At 35.6% G+C, this 20,054-nt stretch overlaps 1 protein-coding gene across 2 annotated transcripts in view; it reads right to left on the bottom strand.

The window, feature by feature from the left end:
• The window catches only part of Fam199x (family with sequence similarity 199, X-linked), a 29,534-nt gene that overhangs the window by 6,733 nt on the left and 2,747 nt on the right, over positions 1-20,054 (bottom strand). For both annotated transcript variants that reach the window (XM_005412008.2, XM_013508529.1), the window contains exons 2-4: positions 12,376-12,595; positions 990-1,139; positions 488-649 (exon numbers count right to left, since the gene is read on the bottom strand). In XM_005412008.2, coding sequence (XP_005412065.1) covers positions 488-649; positions 990-1,139; positions 12,376-12,595 — 532 coding nt within the window. The remainder of the gene's footprint in view (positions 1-487; positions 650-989; positions 1,140-12,375; positions 12,596-20,054) is intronic.

Raw genomic sequence — 20,054 nt, 5'->3', positions numbered from 1 at the left:
CTTTCCCGTTCCCGTTCCCTTTCCCTTCCCTTCTCCTTCCCTTCCCCGTTCCCTTTCCCTTCCCTTTCCCTTCCCCCTCCCTTCTCCTTCCCTTTCCTGTTCCCTTTCCCTTTCCCTTCCCTTTCCCTTCCCCCTCCCTTCTCCTTCACTTTCCCGTTCCCGTTCCCTTTCCCTTTCCCTTCCCTTCCCCTTTCCCTTCCTTTGCCCTTTCCCTTTCCCTTTCCTTTCCCTTTCCTCCTTCCCTCCCTCCCTGCGTCCCTCCCCACTTTTTGTGGTGTTAGTAGGCAAACCTAGGGCCTCATGAATGTTAAGTAAATGATCTACCACTGAGTTACATTCCCAGGCCCATCATCATTTTTTCAAACATTATATTTCACAACAGTGATTTTACTCTAATTCTCTATGTATGTACATGTCATTCAAGTTTACATTTTATAAGATACTGACAATTTTCAGTAGGTATACACTCTGTATTTACTTTACATACCTGCTTCAGCTTTTCATCTGTGAGACAGTTAAGTTCAATAATAAACTCACTGTCTGTAGGGGAGATCTGAGCAGAAGGATCAATGATTTTAATAATATCAAGTTGCTCCCGAAGACCCATCTCAGTACTGACTTTACGACTCAGATACTCAATATATTCCACCTACGTGATGAAAAATTGTAACAAAAACATCAATACTAAAATCTCTACTCTTTTAGTATGTAAATTACAATGTGTTTTATTTATCAGAAGCATTTAACATTGTTATCTGCTTTCTGAAAAACAGTTAAAGCTCAAGTTCAGAATACTAAGCAATCCACATTTACTCAGTAGATTTAAACAGGTAATAAAACACGCTTCGCAAATTCTCCACACATTCCTTTTTTGTTGGAGAGGGTGCTGGGGATCAAATGCAGGGCTTTGTACATGCTAGGCTCTACCACTGAGCTACATCCTCAGCCTCCATCTAGATGCTTTTAATTAAGAATGTAGATATCTTTACCTGCTCATCATTTGTCATTGCACTCCAAGGAAGCTCATCTAAATTCTGGTGCTTATTTTTCTTTTTAGGAAGCAGGCAAGGGGAACTTGGTATACTTGGTATGACATCAGAAAGTACATCACTCCCACTGGCAATGTCACTGCCTGGTAACTTTATAAAAAAATAAGAACAAAAAGGGTAGGGAAAGCAAAACTTTTAAAAATATATTTTGAATATCACAATACAGTACACTTCACACATTGCTTAAAAAGTTCCTGTAATATAAAATAGCAATTTAAAAAAAACTAATGGCAAATACAGAACCAGACAATATTAATTCTGACCCATCCCTATTTTATACATAAAGCAGCATCAATATATCCTTCATATATATTCATTTGTTCAATAAAAGATGTTTTCTAAAAGCTTAAAATAAAACTCAAGACATTTTGCAGTCCTGGGGATTGGAACCCAGAGCTTTGGCACTGACTTACATCCCCAGCTCCCTTTTTTAAAAGTTTTTTTTTTTTTTTATTAGTACACATTGCATTACATACTGATTACATTCCTTGTGGGAACTTGGTACATGTTCACAACATACCTCAATTCTTTTTTTATACCCTTTCCCTCCCCTCCTTCTGTCTTCCCTCCACCTCTTGATCCCTTTTCCATTTGAACAAAATCTGTCTCCCTACATCTTATTATCTATCTTTTATTTTGCTCTTTATTTATATTTTGTGTTTTCCCTATAAGAAATCCTTGCAGTGTCTGATTTATTTTTGAAACAGGGTCTCACTAAGTCACTAAGATGCCTAGTGTAGGCTAGAATTTGTGTCTTTCCTGCCTCAGCTTCCCAGAGAGCTAGGATTAGAGGCATGTACCACCATGCTGAATTAAAATCAAGATTTGTTAAAATTCTACTTAAAGGACAATTGTTATAAGGTTTTTAATTTATAGTGCCAATGTTATCAGGACCCACAGAGCATAATGACAAAGAAGTACTGGACTCTTATCTCGGGAGACTTGAGGGATACTCCATTAACTGGCTTTTTGCCACTGTGCTAGACATACTGCCAATGTAAAGACAAATAAATTGTGGTTCTTGCCTTCAAGTTCATATTAACCTCAAGACAATTAAAATAACAAAATATACTGTTGATATAAGATACTTCAAAGATCAGAAGATTATAAAAGAAAGTGAGAACAGAATAGAAATTGTAGACAAAAAGGAAATAAAAACAAGCCTAACACAGAAAATCAAATCAGTTCAAAATGAGACAAACACCAATACATGCCATTTTATACTGCCTACTAAAAAAGGAGTGGATTTCATTTTTAAAAGCTTAATTGATATATACCTGATAACCAAAAAACAACATATTTAATGTTTGAAAGTTGATGTCTTTGGACATACGCAAATACCTGTGAATCTACAACCACATTTAAAGAGAGGAGCATAATTGTTATGGTTTGTGTCTATATGTCTCCAAAGCCTCCTGCAGTCATCCGGGACAGGCTTTTCAGACGCGGCTGAATCTAGAGTTTGTGACTGACTCATAATTTAATGCTGGGATTAAGGGTTTGACTGCTACACCTGCATCAGGGCAAGTTGCCTCATACAATGTAAGGAACAGTCTTAGCCCTCTCCTCTATTCTTGCTTTTGGTGTCTTCTGCCTCCATGAATGGTTGCCCCCTGCCATGTGCCACCCTCCCTTGGAACCAGCTGATTATGGACTGAAATCTCTACAAATTGTGAGCTAAATAAACCTTTCCTCCTTTCATTTAGGGTGTCGGTATTTTGTTTCAGCAACAAGACAAAAGTAACTAAGATAATTGCCATCAGCTCCAAAAGTTAGAATAGATTGTAATCTAAATAAATGTACTTCAGGTATTAATTACAAGATAAAATCTTTTCTTCTAAAGGAGCACTTAACAACTTTCAAAGATACAGCTTCCATGTTTGTCTTAGTTACTTTCTCATCATTGAGACACAATACCTTACATCCACAACTGTAAGTAGGTAAGGTTTATTTTGGCTCACCGTTTGTAGAGGTTTTAGTCCATAGTTAGCTGGCTCAAGGCAGGGCAGCATGGCTGAGGAGCATGGCAGAGGAGGAACTACTCTTGGTAGGATGGCCAGAAGCTGAGAGAAAGATCAAGGGAGGAGGGAAGGAGATAGACCAGGTCATGCCCAATGACTCACCTCCTCAGACCATACCTAGCCTCCCAACATCACATCTAGCCATAAACTGATCAGTGGACTAATCTACAGATAAGTATCCTGTCTATAAGATCCAATCACCTCCAAAAAGCCCCATCTATGAAAGCATGAGGATTTGGAGGGACATTTAGATATAAAATGTAACATTCCCCCTCTGGCTCCCAAAAGACTCATGAGCATTAGTTTATGCAAAATGTATTTAGTCCATCTTTACGAGTTGCCAAAGTCCTAACAGTGTCAGTATTACTGAAAAATCCAAGTCCAAAGCCTCCTTTGATATTTAAAGCAAACTCTTAGTTAGGAGCCCCTGTAAAAACGTAAAGAAAGTTAAACACTACTGACATATAAAGGCACAGGGTAAACATTCCTATTACAAAAAGTAGAAAAAGGAGGATAGAAAGAAATTAAAAAAGCGAGACCAGGATCCAGCAGGGTAAACATTAAATCCCACAGTTCCATATCCAGCACTTGGGGCAATCTGTGGTGAGATGTGAACTCCAAGGGGCTTGGGCAACCCCACCCCTGCAGCATTACCAGTGATTGCTCCTCTCAAGCTAGGTTTGATCACTCCTTGTAGCTTCCTCACGGGGTCCATGTTCCTGGCTTTTTCAACACCCTGAGGTCTCCACTGTACTTTCAGCTTCACTCTCACAGCTTCACACTGCCCTCTCAGGGGCACACTGCCTAGCCTCCCAGGTCTTCTTCTGAAATCTGAGAGAAAGCCTTCTTGACCTCATACTGCTTGCACTCTGCATGCATGCAAAATGAGTACCACACGGATGACACCAAGTTCTGCTGTCAGTTGGAGCAGTAGCTGAGCCCTTTTTATCTTGTTGATAGTTGCAGAGGCCTCTCTCTGAGTGCCTGCATGGCTGAACATGGTGAATGAAACTCAGGGAATCAATTTCCATTCCCTAGGCTGCCACCATTATGGAGCTTGATGCCCTGGGGCTCTCTTCTCAAGTCTAATCTTTTTAGCAACCAAGCTTTCCTCTGCTCCACCTTTACAGGCCCCAATTATTCAGAAGCCTCCTTTCTGGCCAACTCAAAACTTTTTAAACCATTCTGCTGGGCTGCTGGATCTTAATTTTCAATGTAGAGCTGGCTAAACTTCCCAACAATCAACATCCAAGCCACAGCCTGAATATTTAGCTGCCTTGAAATTTCCTCCATCAAATTAATTAGTCTGCTGCTCTTAATCTCAGTCTCCCATAAAGTTTCAGGACATAAGCAAAATGCACATAAATATTGTGCCAAAACAGAACGCACATAACCTGGAGTCCAAATGTCAATGGCGTCATCCCCAACTGAAACCTCTTGAGCTTCGTCTTTATTGACTGCATTTCTGTCACCATTCTGGTTCTCTAAGCTCCAACGAGAAACTCTCATCAAGGTTGGCTCACAGCATTCTAGGGCTGCTTCTCCAGGTGGCATTTCCAAAACTTTCCAAACTCCTCCTGTAAGCCAGCTCCAAAGGTTTCTGAACCACATGGTCAGGGAGTGTCATAGCAATGGCCCCATTTCTCTGCTACCAAAATCTGTCACTTAAGTTACATATTTGCCACTGAGCCACAATGCCCAACACCCACGACTTAAAGGGGAAAGGTTTATTTTGGCTCACATTTGTAGGTTTCAGTCCATAGCTGACTGGCTCCAAGGCAGGGTGCCATAGCAGAGGGCTATGATAGAGGAAAACTGCTCAGGGGTTAGCACACAGGAAGCAGAGAGTGATGATGCAAGGAGGAAAAGAGATAGATCCTTCCAGGCTACACTCCCAGTAGCCCACCTCCTCCGACCAGGCTTCACTTCCCAACATCACATTTAGCTATAAACTTGTCAATGGATTAGTCTACTGCTGAGTATCATGCCCCCCAATGATGCAATCACTTCCCCAAAGCCCCAGCTTTGAGTACATGAGGCTTTGGAGGGACATCTAGATATAAACCACAACAATGTTTATAAAGTACAAAGCAGTACCTTTTTGTTGTTGTTTTGTTCTGCCTAGCTCACTCTGTATATCTGAATTTTGGACAATTTTTAGGTTTCTGAAGTTACCAAAAGGCAAAAGGTATTAGTCACTAAAACTACTGAAATCATATATATTTGAGTTCCTCTTACATACAGAACACTACGATAGGTACAGAGGTCAAAGGGTCATGGGCCTCACACAAAAACTTCTTGGTCTACTTGGGAAGGTAACACAATAATACACACATACTGTTATTCAATATAGTACATGATAAATAGTAACTCTGAGATGACAGATGATCAACGTAAGTATTTAGCAATGGGTTAAAGCGGCAGGATTAAAGTATGAGAGTGCTACAGGGGTTACAGGTAGACACTGGGGAGTCAGTAACTAGAAGTGATGGGTGATGCCACAAAAACAAGATCAAAGGCCAGGTGTGGTGGTACATGCCTATAATCACAGCACATGGGAGGCTGAAGCAGGAGCATCACTGAGTTTGAGGCCAACCTGGGCTATAAAGTGAGTTCAAGGCCAGCCTGAACGCAAAAAGACCCAAAAAACCCCAGGATCAATCACTGTACAAGATAACCATGACATTGAGAATTAAACTGTCTAAATTAGAGACTATTATTTCTACAACCCTACAAGTGGCATCTACTCTGAAAAACCACATCTTCACCATGATAGTCAATGATGAATCCAAGTGTGCAAATAACTTCTAATAATCTGCATGATTTTTTTTTTTTGTCTTTTCTTCCGGTACCAGGAATTGAACTCATGACCTTGCGCTTGCCAGGCAGGTGCTTTACCGCTGTGCTAAATCCCCAGCCCCTGCATGATTTCTTTTTTAAAATCTCATTAACTGACGCTACTTGAATTATTCATTCTTAACCCTAATATTATTGAGTCAGGGTTGTAAAAGTGTCATTGCCAAATACACACTTGAAAGCCATTGCCTTTCCAGTCTTTGGTAGCAAAAAGAAAACGAAGGGCTCTGCTATTTTATTACTACATTAGTGATCTAATGTACATGAGAGGCCCTGGGTTCAATCCCCAGTACCAATAAAACAAAACTAAAGCAAAATAAAATTATATATTTTCACAATATAAGAAAAATATCCATCAAAATCTTTAGAGATATTCTTTAGAGAATATCTGCTAGGTGCTAAGTTATATGCTAGCCATTTTACTTTGTACCTTTAGTTCTGAGAGGGTGAGGAGATGTAAAAAGGCAATTGATGGTCTTTTGTTCATTTCTTTTGGGAAAAGTAAAATAGAGTCTTCAATAAAAAGTAGTTAATGGTTGTTGATTTCAAAAGACTGATAAAAGGTATATAAATGAGATAAAATGTTGGCACATAGATGACACTCAATAAAGAGGTATGTTTTTGTTTTTCTATCCCTTGCCATGGACCTGGACCATTCAAAATAAGGTAGCATAAACCCTCAGAGAATGTCAAATGGTGGGAAAGTGTCAGTTAAATTTTTATTAGGCAGTGTTTCACAATGACAGAAGTGGAAAACTAAAGGCATTCAAGTAAGGAGAATAATTTAGTAAATCACAGATGAAAAAACATGATAAAGTAAAAAACAATCTAATTAAAAGAGAACATCAGAGGTAGTTTAGAAAGCTCAACAAAGGAACCAAACACTGTCATATGACATACAGAAGTAGGCCCATGATATTTTCTAAATAGAAATAACTTGATGAAACTGGCCTTTGGGGAATATCAGTTAAAAACCACTATGGAAACAAAACAGAATGAGGGAAGATCTGAATAAAGACACTTTTATTGTAATCCAGGCCCGGACTACAATAAGCAAAAACTGAAAGAAAACTGGGAACAGATGAAGATTTTTGAATGAAAAACATTTTCATAAACTATTTGACAACTGAATAGTTCATAAGGAGTCAGATGTTTAGGCCAGAAGTGATAATCTTTTGTGATATTATAACCCACCCAGGATAATATAATTACTGCTTTATGAAGAGAACTGAAGCAACGTTACAAATCTTGTAGTCTAACACCTTCATTTTACAAAGATAGGGAAAAAGGAAAAATGATGTCCAAAGAAGGTCATACAACCAGTGGCAAAATCTAAAGTAGTACACAAGTCCAGTGCTTTTAACTATACCAGCAGTCTTCCTGTGGCTACAGTTTGGAATGAGAGAAGAATACAATGCGGGATATGGGCAGTCTAAAGCAATAAGGGAAGATGTAAGCACAAGTGGCATTTGAATAGATAACTGTCATTTTTCACTATGCTGTAAGACATGTCACAGGCAGGATCTATTTTTTTAAATGGAAATACTGTACTGGAAGTGGCATCACTGAACAATGACTCAGTATCAGATAAGAGATTAATATTATTAAATAATACAGTCATCCCAGTGGAAATGGCAGTCAATTGAATGTCTGGGACTGAAGTAGCACTTGTATGGCAGAATTAATTGCACGAGCTCCTGTGTATTTATTAGACCAGTAATTTTCCATTTCAAAGCTGATAATACATTTCAGAATAAAAGTACTTAATGAGTCCCATCCTATATCTTTCAGGGACAGTATTTGGTATACTTGTTTTATAACCAGTAATCGTGACACATAGGGAAAATTATATCAAAACTCCACCATATTTTCTGCAGAATATAGCAGAATTTTATGTGTACGCTAACTGGTATAACACTTGTATAATTTCAGATTCCAACTCTAGGTTTGAAATGTGACAGCTGAATTACTCTTTAAATTTTCTAAGCTTTCTGCTCAACAATAGAAATAATTCTCAAGCTCTAAGACTAGTTAAATATATCCATAATAATGAAAGAGGACTGCAAACAAAGAAAATTATCAGCAAAGCAAAATGCTTTGATTTTACTTCAAATGTTAAGAAGATCTTTCATTCTAAGGTTAAAATCATGCCTTATTAGTATTGCTCTTCCCAGAGATTCTGTGAAACATTTATATTTACTCTACTAATAACTGAAACATCTATCAAAAAATTTAAACAAGGGGCTGGGGATTTAGCTCAGCGGCAAAAGCGCCTGCCTGGCAAGCGCAAGGTCGTGAGTTCGGTTCCCGGTACCGGAGAAAAACAAAAAAAAAAAAAAAAAAAAAAATTTAAACAGATGCAGTTTTTAATCACAAACAGGTGATAGGAATATTTTAACTAGAGTGACTGATTTTTACTCTTTATTAATCCTAACATATAATTTTTAATTATCCCCTTAGATAATTACTGTTCATCATTAAAATGTCCCACAAAGGCAAGATGGCATTTTTAAATTTTCCATATATTTAAAACTAAGTATCCATACAAGTACCCATACTCCAATTTGATAAGTAGGAAAGCACGTTACTAAGGCAGGCCAATTTTTCCAATGTTGTAGTCACTAATATACATTAATAGTGAGTGGTTGGAGGTAGTTTTCCATGCTAACAACTCATGAAATAAGCAAAGCAGTCAGCAATGAAAAAGTCAGCAATTAAAAAGCCTGCCAACTTGTAACAACACAGATAAGAACTCAAAATAAATCATGTAAAATACACCAAAAAATACAGTATTTCTCAGAGTCATCAGGACCCTGACTACACTTTAAGAATTCCAATATTCTTATTTAAACATGTACACTTAGAAAAATGCAGTACTAAAGAATTGGGCTGGGGATTTAGCTCAGCGGCACAGCACCTGCCTGGCAAGCTCAAGGTCATGAGTTCAATTCCCGGTACCGGAAAAGAAAAAAGAAAAAAGAAAAAAAAACAAAAAAGAATAAAAAGGTACCTACACAAAAAAATCACTATTATTAACTAGAATAGAACAAAGCTTGAAATAGATGTAAATAAGAGAATATTTTCACAAGTTCTGGTACTTTCAATAGCAGGAATATTATGAAATCATTAAAATGCATTATGTAGATCATAACTTTTTTATTACAAAATTTTATCTACAAAAGGAACACTTTCTAACTCTTTCTATGAGGTCAATATTACCCTGATATCAAAGCCAGACAAAGATACAAGAAAATGAGAGACCATTATCCTTTATAAATATAGATGCAAAATTCCTTGCAAAATTTATAAAAACAGAAGGATTAAATACCATGACAGTTAGGACTTATTCTAGGAATAAAAGGGTAGTTGTTAAACATATGAAAATCAATCACTACAACACTCCTAATTTCATTAGTAGATAGAAATTTACTCAATTCTCTTGATAGAATGAACAAAGAAGACTTTGACACCGAAAAATGCAAAATATCACTGAAATAAATTAAAGAGACATGAAGCTTATCCATCTCATTTGCGTGGATTGGAGTATTTAATATTGTTAAAGTGGCATATTCCCCAATGCAATTCAGATTCAATGCATTTCTCTCAAAATTCAAACTGCCTTTTTTGCAGAAATGAACAATCTAATCTAAAATTCATATGGAATTACAGCAGACGCCCCTAAAGCCCAAAAATCTTTATAAAGAAAAACAAAATGGGAGAACTCATACTTTCCGAATTTCACAATTTACTACAAACCTGCAATCGAAAGTGTTATAATGGCATAAGGAAGAACATGTATATTAAGGGATAGAACTGAAGAGTTGAAAAATAAAACCATATCCAACAAGGTGCCTCCTACAACTTTGTCTGCAACTCTGTTTTGTTTGTATTGTTCTTATGCAATTTTGTGAATGGATGTCTGTCTGTTAATATGTTTTCCTTCTTTTATTTTTTAATATAAAAAAAAAAAATTTAAATTTAAAAAAAAAAAATCAAGGTACCCAGACTATTCCATGAGGAAATAAAAACAGTCTTTCAACAAATGCTGCTTCAACAACTGGAAATCCACACTCAAGAGTTACAAATTTGTACCCCCTCATCTCCCATCGTAAACAAAAAGTAACTCAAAATGCACCTAAGACCTAAATGTAAGAACTAAAAACTCTGGAAAGAAATAAGTGAAAATCTCCATGATCTCAGACTAGACAATCTTTTTAAAATTATATCATAAGCACAACAAAGAAAAAGTACATAAATTGGACTTTTCAAAATGCAAACAATTTGGATGTTAAAAGAGACTTTCAAGTGAAAAGATAATCTATGGGATGGGAAAATGGATCTTTGCCAATAATGTATCTGAAAGGGGTTAGCAGATAGAATACAGAAAGTTAAAAAGAACACAATTACAAAGTAGGCAGGGGATTTAAATAGTTGCTTATCTAATTAAGATATAAAAATTGCCAATAAGCACATGAAGAGATATTCAACACCATTAGTCATAAAAGAACTATAAACAAAAATTACAGTGAGACAGATACTACTTCACACCCAGTCAGATAGCTATAATCATGAAGTGCAGGCAAGGATGCAGAGAAATAAAAACTTTTATACATTGCTGGAAAAAACATAAAATGGTGCAGCCACTTTGGAAAACACACTGGCAGTTCCTCAAAAACTTAATTACAAGAGTTATCATATGACCTGTGATTCCACTCCAGGAATATATCCAAGAGAATTAAAAATATACACCCATATGGAAACTCATATCTGAATATCCAAAACAAATTTAAAATAGTCAAAAAATGAAAATTAAATAACTGTCCAGCAGCTCCTGAGTAGATAAACAAAATGTAGTGTTATCCACACAGTGGAATGTAATTCAGCCACAGAAAGGAATTAAGTACTATCACATACTACAACATGGATAAACCTTTAAAACATTATGCAAAATGAGAAAAGCCAGACCCAAAGGACCACATATTATGAGAGTCCATTTACATAAAATATCCAGAATGATAAATCTATAGAGAAAGTAGATTGGTTGTTGCCAGGTGACAGGGGCAGAAGGGAAAAGGGACTACAGGTTTACAGGTATGAGGTTCTTTGGGGAGTGAGATAAATATCCCAGAATTAGTGATGAGGTTCACATAACACTATTACTATCCTAATAATCTCTGAATTGTAAATTTTCTAAAGCTTAAGATGGTAAATTTTACTTCAAAAATTATAAAATTTCATCCAAATCATGTTTATAACTGTACAGAACAGATGAAATAGTGAAAAATATAAAAATAGAGGGATTATGAAGTTTTTCTTTTTAAAGACTTCAATTTCAGTGCAGCATTGTTTATACCAAAAAAATGAAGCCAACATAAAACCCAATTATTGGGAAACTAATTAAATAAATTATGATGCAACCATAAAAACTGAGATGTAGGGGCTGGGGATTTAGCTCAGCGGCAAAAGCGCCTGCCTGGCAAGCGCAAGGTCGTGAGTTTGGTTCCCGGTACCGGAGAAAAACCAAAACCAAAAAAAACAAAACAAAAACTGAGATGTATTAGCTGAAAAAAAGCACATGACCAAACAGAGAGTGAAGTATCATCATATTTACATATGCAAACATATATCTGTATAAACTCTTAGTGGTAATCACAGTAGCGTGGTTTTGGAAACGACTTTCAATTTCATGCTATTCAGTATTGGTACTTCAATAAAAATGAAATTTTTTGGTACTTTAATAAAAATGAAACTAATACTTGATTCTTTTCTAGTTCAAGTTGTTTGATGGCTTTCAAACACAGTAAGTATTCAAGTTTACCTGTTGAATAAAACATTTGCTGTACAGAAGGAAAGCTTCTGTAAATGTTATTGTCTTTTATAACCAGAAAGCGGATGCTGCAATTGATCTACATTTTCTGATAACACTCATTATAATGTAGCATTTTCAAACAATTTGCCACAAGGCCATTGTACATGATATATATGCCATGAGAAGAAAAATATCAGGTGAAAACATCTCTACAGATGAGAAGAATACAAAATAAGAGACTACATTGCAGTTCCGATAGCAAAACCAAACATTATATTCATGGTAATAGTGGTTTATGGTATTATACATGTAACATGATCCAAATATGTGTACTATCAAGGACATAAAGGTTATTTATTACGAAGTAGAGAGAATAAACATGTTTAGACACATGGATAGGAAAGTATTTATATTGTAGAAGAAAATCTACAAAAGGAAATCTGTAGCACCAAAACCTTAAACACTACACTATTTTTGCTAATACACATTTCATCTAATTATTGACATTAAGACATACTGTTAAAAAGGTTTCCAAATCTGGAGATACTAGAGAAACTTGGAAGTAGGGATGAAATAACAAAAGATGAAATATCAAACAAATATTATATAGTAATTATGTCAATAAAAGAAAACAACCTACCTGCCATTCAAACTCACTATCTGACCAATCCCAGTAAGTGCTGATAGAAGAAGAGACATCACTGCAGACACTGCCCTCAGGGAATAAATCAAAAGACGTGAATTCTTGATCATCTAACAGAGAATAGCAATCATCTTGATCTCCAACAGAAACTGAAGAAAACAGTTCCTCACTGCATTCTGAGCTGGCAACACTTGTTCCACAAGAAGTTAGGTTCCACCTTCAAAAGCACAACACAAAAGACATCAGCACATCAACTACAGAATTCACACAATTTGAAGATACTAGTGTTAATTTAGTCTCATAAATTTATGACATTTATGAGAAATGTAGATTATTTTTTAAAAGTCATTACCATTACTTTTAAGGAATACATTAAAACACTAATGAATAAAATGCACATGTCTGGGATTTGCATCAAAATAATAAGGGATCGGGGAATGAATTAGGAATATAAAGCATCATGACATACATTTAAAAGAAAGATATATTTAAATTAGGAATAGATTAGAACTTTCATCCTTAAACGAAATATATAGCACAGTGGCTGAGTAAGTTCTGGTGCCAGACTCAGTTCAAAGTCTTGCTTTGTCATTTGCTAGTTATTTGATCTTAAGCAAATCCTAGCCTCTTCAAGCCTATGTTCCCATCTTTAAAATGGAGTTATTGTAAAGACTATATGCATAGAGACAACTTAGCACATATAAAAAGTGCTCAACGCATGGCAGCTATTATTAAATCAAAGGGTGAGAGGAGCCATTTTAGGGCAGAGAAAAAAGCACCCGAACCCTAACCCTAAACGTAACTCTAACCCAGCTATAAGTTCAAGAAGTAGTTTATATATTTAAATAACTTATACATTAATGTTATACTTGTTCACTGAAGAGATGCTTGAATGACAAAGGTGTGAAGACGACTGAAATGACCGATAATTCTGTTATTCACTAGTAACTAACCCATAACATTTTGGTCTGTTTTTTTCCCGGGCATACATATTTTTTATGGAATAGACAATCACTGTGTGTATATTTATTTTACTATCCTGCTTTTTCATTTAACATTATATAATGAACATTTTCTTAAGTACAAGTTGAGTTTTCCTCATCTGGAATGCTTAGGATTAAAAATGTTTCTTAATCAAGTTTTTTTTTGGACTTTGGAATATTTGCAAATATATGAGATATCTTTAGGATGAGATCCAATACCAAATATGAAATCCAAGTATGTTTCATATACACCTTATACACAAAGCCTGAAGGTAATTTTACATAATATTTTTAGTGCATATGAATTCTGACTATAGTCCATAAAATAAGGTCAAAATGGGATTTTCCACTTGTGGTGTCAATTTGGCATTAAAAAAATTTCAGATTTTGAACTTTTGGATTTGGGATGCTCAACCTGTATATTACTTGAAAACATTTTTGTGCCTGTATAATATTCTATCTGTTGAATGGATCATAACAATTTAACTTTTCTCCCAACAATAGATAATGTAAGCTGTTTCTCTGTATTACATATAACACTGTGATGATCTTTTTGTTTATAATTATTTATCCAAATATAAATTCTTTAAGGATAGACTGTTAAGTACTGAGTCAAAAAATAAGAAAACTTCCAAGGGTCTTGGTACATTGAGACAGATACTTTTTAATTTTTATTTTATGTCACAGTGAGAGAGAGAGAGAGAGAGAGAGAGAGAGAGAGTGTGTGTGTGTGTGTGTGTGTGTGTGTTATTGGGGACAGATCCTCAAGCCTTCAGATTGAGCTGTATCCCCAGCACTTTTTTATTTTTTCTTTTAAAACAAGGTGTCACTAAGTTGCCAAGCTAGGCTCAATCTTGCCATCCTCCTGCCTCATCCACTTAAGTGTCAGGGTTAAGAGTGTGCACCACTTGCATGGATTAGTCGAATACTTTCTAAAATTTTATAAAAATGTTCATCTCAGGCTGTGTCCAAATCTCAGTGTTACAACACTTGCCTAGCAAGTAGAAGGCCGCGGGTTTAATCTCTAGCACCACAAAACAAAAATAAGAGTTCATCTCACCACAACCTTTACAGCACTTAAATTTTTATTTTAAAAATTTTTAGCCTATTTCCTAGAACAGAAATATTTTATATAAATTTTTTTTTTTTTTTTTGAGGCAAGGTCTCGCTTTATAATGCAGGCTGGCCTCAAACTCAGTCATCCTCCTGCCTCAGCCTCCCAGGTGCTGGGATTACAGGCATGTGCCACCACGCCCTGCTGTTTATTTTTGTGATTACTAGCAAGATCAAACTTTAATATACGTATTAGCTATTTTTGTTATGTTTTTCTTCTATGTGTTGTTTTATTTTTGATAAGTTCATGCATTAAGCGTATTAACATTTTGTAGTATTTGTTACAGGGACTTGGGGGTTTTTTTACTTTTGGTCTTGAAATCTATCGATCTATTTTCTTTTGTAAATTTCCACTAATTTTATACTATTAATGATGTTATTTTCATTACTTTACCAGTACCACAGTGAATTAATCCTGAAGATAATGATTTCATATTTTTTAGCTTTCTATTTTCATTTTTTATTAGTACATGTTTGTAGTACATGCAATTTACAAGCTACTGAAATAATGACTTCCTGAAAACAAATCCTATTATTTACCTATTACCCGGTTGTTCCTCATTGTTCATTAAATCCAGGTTTTCTTGAATTATGTATTTTTTAAACTTCTTCCTTTACTTTTTGTGGTAATCTCACAGTCAGAAGTTAATGACGTATAATATATGGGCAACTTGAAAAATTTTGTGGTATCTTTCCTTTGAGTTGAAAGGACACCATTTTAAGGCACTGAAACACATACTATTTTGTAATTTGGTAAATAAAAAGGTGTCAATAAATTTTTATAAATCTAAAATTCATCTAAGAATTCCAGTATACTTTTAGTACTACTTAGTTTTATCACATGCTTGCGAGGGCAGGATCTTCATTTTCAAGAGAATAAATAAATCTAGGAGAATAAATCAAATTGCCCAGTCTTACAATAAAAGCTCTAAACACCAACCATAAGTTCTGTTTTGAACACAGTAAACCACTACACTATGTCCAGAACAAACTATTTTTTCTCTTGAGTCTTCCAATTTCATGTGACTTTTCTCTTTTGTTTATTCACCCATTCAGCAAATATTTAGTCAATACTTTCTATGGGCCAAGGAGTGGTTGCGAAGGGGGTAGATAACTGTTTTTAATTAGAATTTCTTTTCAGCTGGCAAAAGTTCACTGGAAATGTATTCCCTCCATGTGAAACAATGACATTCCTTTCATCAAACTATGTCACATTTAATAATCTAACCATTAGATCATTGGCAAGAGTCAAGAATTTGCCTTTACCTTAGGGTAAAATCAGTAAGTTATTCAGTTTTTCAGATTCATGACTATATAAGAATATTCTCGATGTTTTCAGAAGCTTTTAAGTTCTCTTTTATATTTACTGGCAAATAAACTAGGCTCACAGTTGAAACAAATCATTTACAAAATAGAAAAACAGTACTTTAACGATAAAAGATTTTAAAAAGTTCCATATATTCTAATTTGCAAATATGTTTATTATTTTAAGGTAAAATGGATAAAAACAAAGTAGGAAATACTTTTATCCATTTCTAGTGCGAGTGTAAGTGGACATAATCTCTCTGAAATGCAATTTGGTAGTATATGTGTACTACTAAAAGCTTAAAAAAATGTTCATTCCCTTGAACTCAGAAATTTCTCTTTTAAGAAATCTATTCTGTTCCTGAAATACATATCTGGAAATAATGATGTAGGAAGAAACATGTCTAAACAATATTATTTATAAATAACAAAAAAGAGAAAATAAATCACCACCAAACAAGAGGAATAATGAAATGATATAGCTCCATAATGGTACTTTATTAGTATTAAAATAATATTTTCAGACTATTGGAAAGCATTCAACAATGTTAAGTGAAAAAAGCAGATCACAAATACCTTGATTTTTAAACTAATCTTGATTTTCAAAAATTATATAGATTGAGTATCCCTCGTCCAAAAATCCAAAATACAAACTGCTCCAAAATCAAGAAATGGCAACTTGACACAAGTGGAAAATTCCACTTTGACCTTGTGTGATGGGCTGCAGTCCAATATAGATAAGCTAAAAATATTATATAAAATTACCTTCACGCCATTTGTATAAGGTACATATGAAATATAAATGAATTTTGTATGTAGACTTCGACCATATCCCAAGACACCTCATTATGTAGATGCAAATATTCCAAAATTCAAAAACAATTCTGAATTGCAAAACACTTCTAGTTACAAACATTTTAGGTAATGGATATTCAACCTGTATCTCTCCTAGAACAGTAAAAAAACATCAAAGTGTTGACAGTTGTTACCCCTAAGAAAACAAATTATGCGTGGTCTGTCTAGGTTTTTTATATACCTCCTATTTTCTAGTGAAAAATTTAAGGGTAATTCTTTTAGACTACTCTAACAGCTTCAAACTGTCAATGAATATTCATCCAGTATATGTTCAGCACTGAAGAATTAAGATGTGTTATATACAAGCACCAACGCCCCACAAGCAATGTAAACATGTACTGCAAACATGTACTAATAAAGAAATTATTTAAAAACCAAATTTACAAGCCCTTCCATCTTATTCCAGTAAGAGAAAATCATCTCTTAACACTAAAATTCTAGCTATAATTGTAACATTGCTCTTAAAGGAAGCACTCCAAAACCTTTAAAGAAATACATTGACTAAAACTCCAACTGAAACGGTATTTAACTCAGTAACTAAGCTTGTTGCCTAAATTTTAATTTAAAACATAAAGCAAATACTTCCTTGCAAGGCTTTTTAGGAAGAAAACACAATCTAAGGACCTTCAGTAGTGCTTTGATAAGCAGCCACTTTACTGTTAAAATTAAGAAAAGTGAACATGACGCACACATTTCTCTGTAGCTCCTTCCTATTACAACTGGACCTAACAACTGCCTCTTGGGATGAGAATCCAGCCAATGAGCACTTCTGAATAAAGTCGTAACTGTCAAGCTGAGGAAAGTCATTCCAAATCCATGCTATACGTGCATTCTTAGGGGGCGGACCCAGTCATAACTTGCATTCATCACTGACTTCTTACCAGAATCCCCACATAGCCACCCTGACCTCCTCTAGAATCCAAAAGGCAAACCCTCAAGGTTTCAATATAGAGCATATGATATACCCTGCTATTTTACCCACCTAAATTCTCTATTGTCCTCCCAAGTACTGCACCTGTCGAGATCATTATCCATCTTTTCTACCTCCCATACTGTTTTGGAAGTAAAGAAATGCTTTATGTCATTTCTAAGGCTAATTTTCACATTTAGGTATGGAGTTCTGAGTTCTCATTTAGGTTCTGAGTTCTTCACCACAATGTCCTCTCATCTCTAGCACCCTCCCCGCTTCACTTGGAGACAAATCTTGCTAAATCACTAAATTGCCCAGGCTGGGCTCAAACTTGCCATTCTCCCGCCTCCGAGTCCCAAAGTTCAGGGGTTATTCAGGGATTACAAGTGTGCTCCACCACACCTGCTCCAAATCTGTATTTCTAGCATGAGAATTTCTCTAAAGCCTCAACACCAATTCTTAACTTTCTTCAACAAGTGCCTAAACCAAATTCCTTCAGTATGGTTCTCCGATCTGCATCCCAAAGCTCTTCTGTACCTCCAGTTCTATACCTGCATAAGAAAAATTATAGATGGTACAAAAGACAAACAACAGAGCCTGGAGCTATAGCTTAGTGGTTAACGTGCTTCCCTAGCATGTGTGAAGCCATGATTTGATTCCCAGTGCCACACACACACACACACACACACACACACACACACACACACAGAATGGTCTTGGGATTTTTCTGATGAATGATGACTGAATATAGGGCTCTAAAAAATCTCATAACTGAGTAACTGACTTACTCAATAATTTATTTCATATCGTGCCAATAGGGTATAAAAGAAGTAAGGCACTGTCCTCCTACATACTTTTCAGTTGTTTACTGTCAAGGTACTGATGTACTCCCCCAAAATAAAGAGAATACCACAGCTGGTAGTTAATATTAACTTCTTCCATCTCACAATTTTATCACAGGACCTGGCAATGTCATGAATTTTTCAATTTGCTAAATCCCATCCCTTTTTGGTGGTGGTGGTAGTGATTGCAGTAGAATGGCAAGTGTACAAACTAACCCCTGATGGAAGTGCTACGAACAATCTCCAGTTATAATCTCCAATTATATCAATCAATTATATCAATCTCCAATAATCTCCAGTTATATCAGAAACATCCTGTCCCCAAATCCACAAAACAATGTCTTACACTCATACACTCATTCACATATATATATATAAATATATATACACTGACACTTAAGTTTAAGAGTATTAATTTTTGTCTTATTAAAGTTTATTCTATATTCCCAAAAGTCTAGACAAGCCTAACTAGATCTTAAAATTCAAAAAGACACCTATAGCAAAATGTGATTTTTTTTTTTTTTTGAGACACTTTCTGACTATGTTGCCCAGGCTGGTCTTCAACTAACTCCTGGGCTGAAGCAATCCTCCCTCATCCTCTAGTAGCTGGTGCTGTTACTACAGCTTTGTACCACCTCATTACGCTGGAAAGTATGAATTCTTTAAAAACTGGTTATGTAGCTGGGTTTGGCAGTACTGTACATGTCCATAATCCAAGCACTCAGGTGGGCTGAGGCCAGAGGATCACAAGTTCCATAAGGATCACAAGTTCACAGCCTGGGCTATATATAGCTAGTTCAAAGCCAGTCTGGGGTACATAATAAGACCTTGTTTCAAAAAACCTAGTTATGTCCATGTAATTTATTTTCTACTGAAGCTAAATCTAGGCGGCAGGTAGTTCTACGCTGAATGTTACATGAATTCAACCATAGAGACCATCAGTATTAGTACTGTAGCTTTCTTGCTTAAGAGAGACTGCAAATGTAGCCCAGAATCCAGCAAATGAGCAGGCACAAAATTGTCCTCACTACAAGGCTCGTATCAATGGCAGTATTTAAACAGTCTTCGTGTGTTCTTATCTGGTAACAAAAATGAAGCAACGTACAGAAAGGTTAAACCAAATACTGCATAGACCCACTAACAACCTCTCGACTCTCAATAAAATGTGTTTTATAATGACTAAACACAAAACAAAATTTTATTATTCAACTACCCATATCTGATTTTTGAATTGTTGCTTGAATTGGCAAATGATGTGATGTGAAGAAAAAAGTGACACATATAACTCCGAAATAAAATAAGCCCCTAAATTAACTTAACCCCCAAATATGATTTAGCTGTTTGCTCCTCCCTGAAAAGAAATGGCTTAAAGCACATGGTTCTCTCCAGTACCATCGTGAGAAGGGATAAGAAGGCAGAATACGGCAGGAGAAAACAAGTTTTTCAAAAAGGTGGTCTAGGGCAGAAACATCATCTGCTGTAACTACTGCCAATTAAGTTTTCTGCTGAAACGATATCCCCTGCTCCCATTCCAAGCCTTGTGAAAAGTAGGGTTAAAAAAAAAGGTTTTAGAAGGGGCTGGGGATTTAGCTCAGCGGCAAAAGCGCCTGCCTGGCAAGCGCAAGGTCGTGAGTTTGGTTCCCGGTACCGGAGAAAAACCAAAAAAAA

This window comes from Chinchilla lanigera, unplaced genomic scaffold, assembly GCF_000276665.1.
Source record: "Chinchilla lanigera isolate Chin_1 unplaced genomic scaffold, ChiLan1.0 scaffold00147, whole genome shotgun sequence".
Taxonomy (NCBI): Eukaryota; Metazoa; Chordata; class Mammalia; order Rodentia; family Chinchillidae; genus Chinchilla; species Chinchilla lanigera.
The sequence above is the reverse complement of the archived record's forward strand: the minus strand, read 5'-3'. Positions and strand labels throughout refer to the sequence as shown.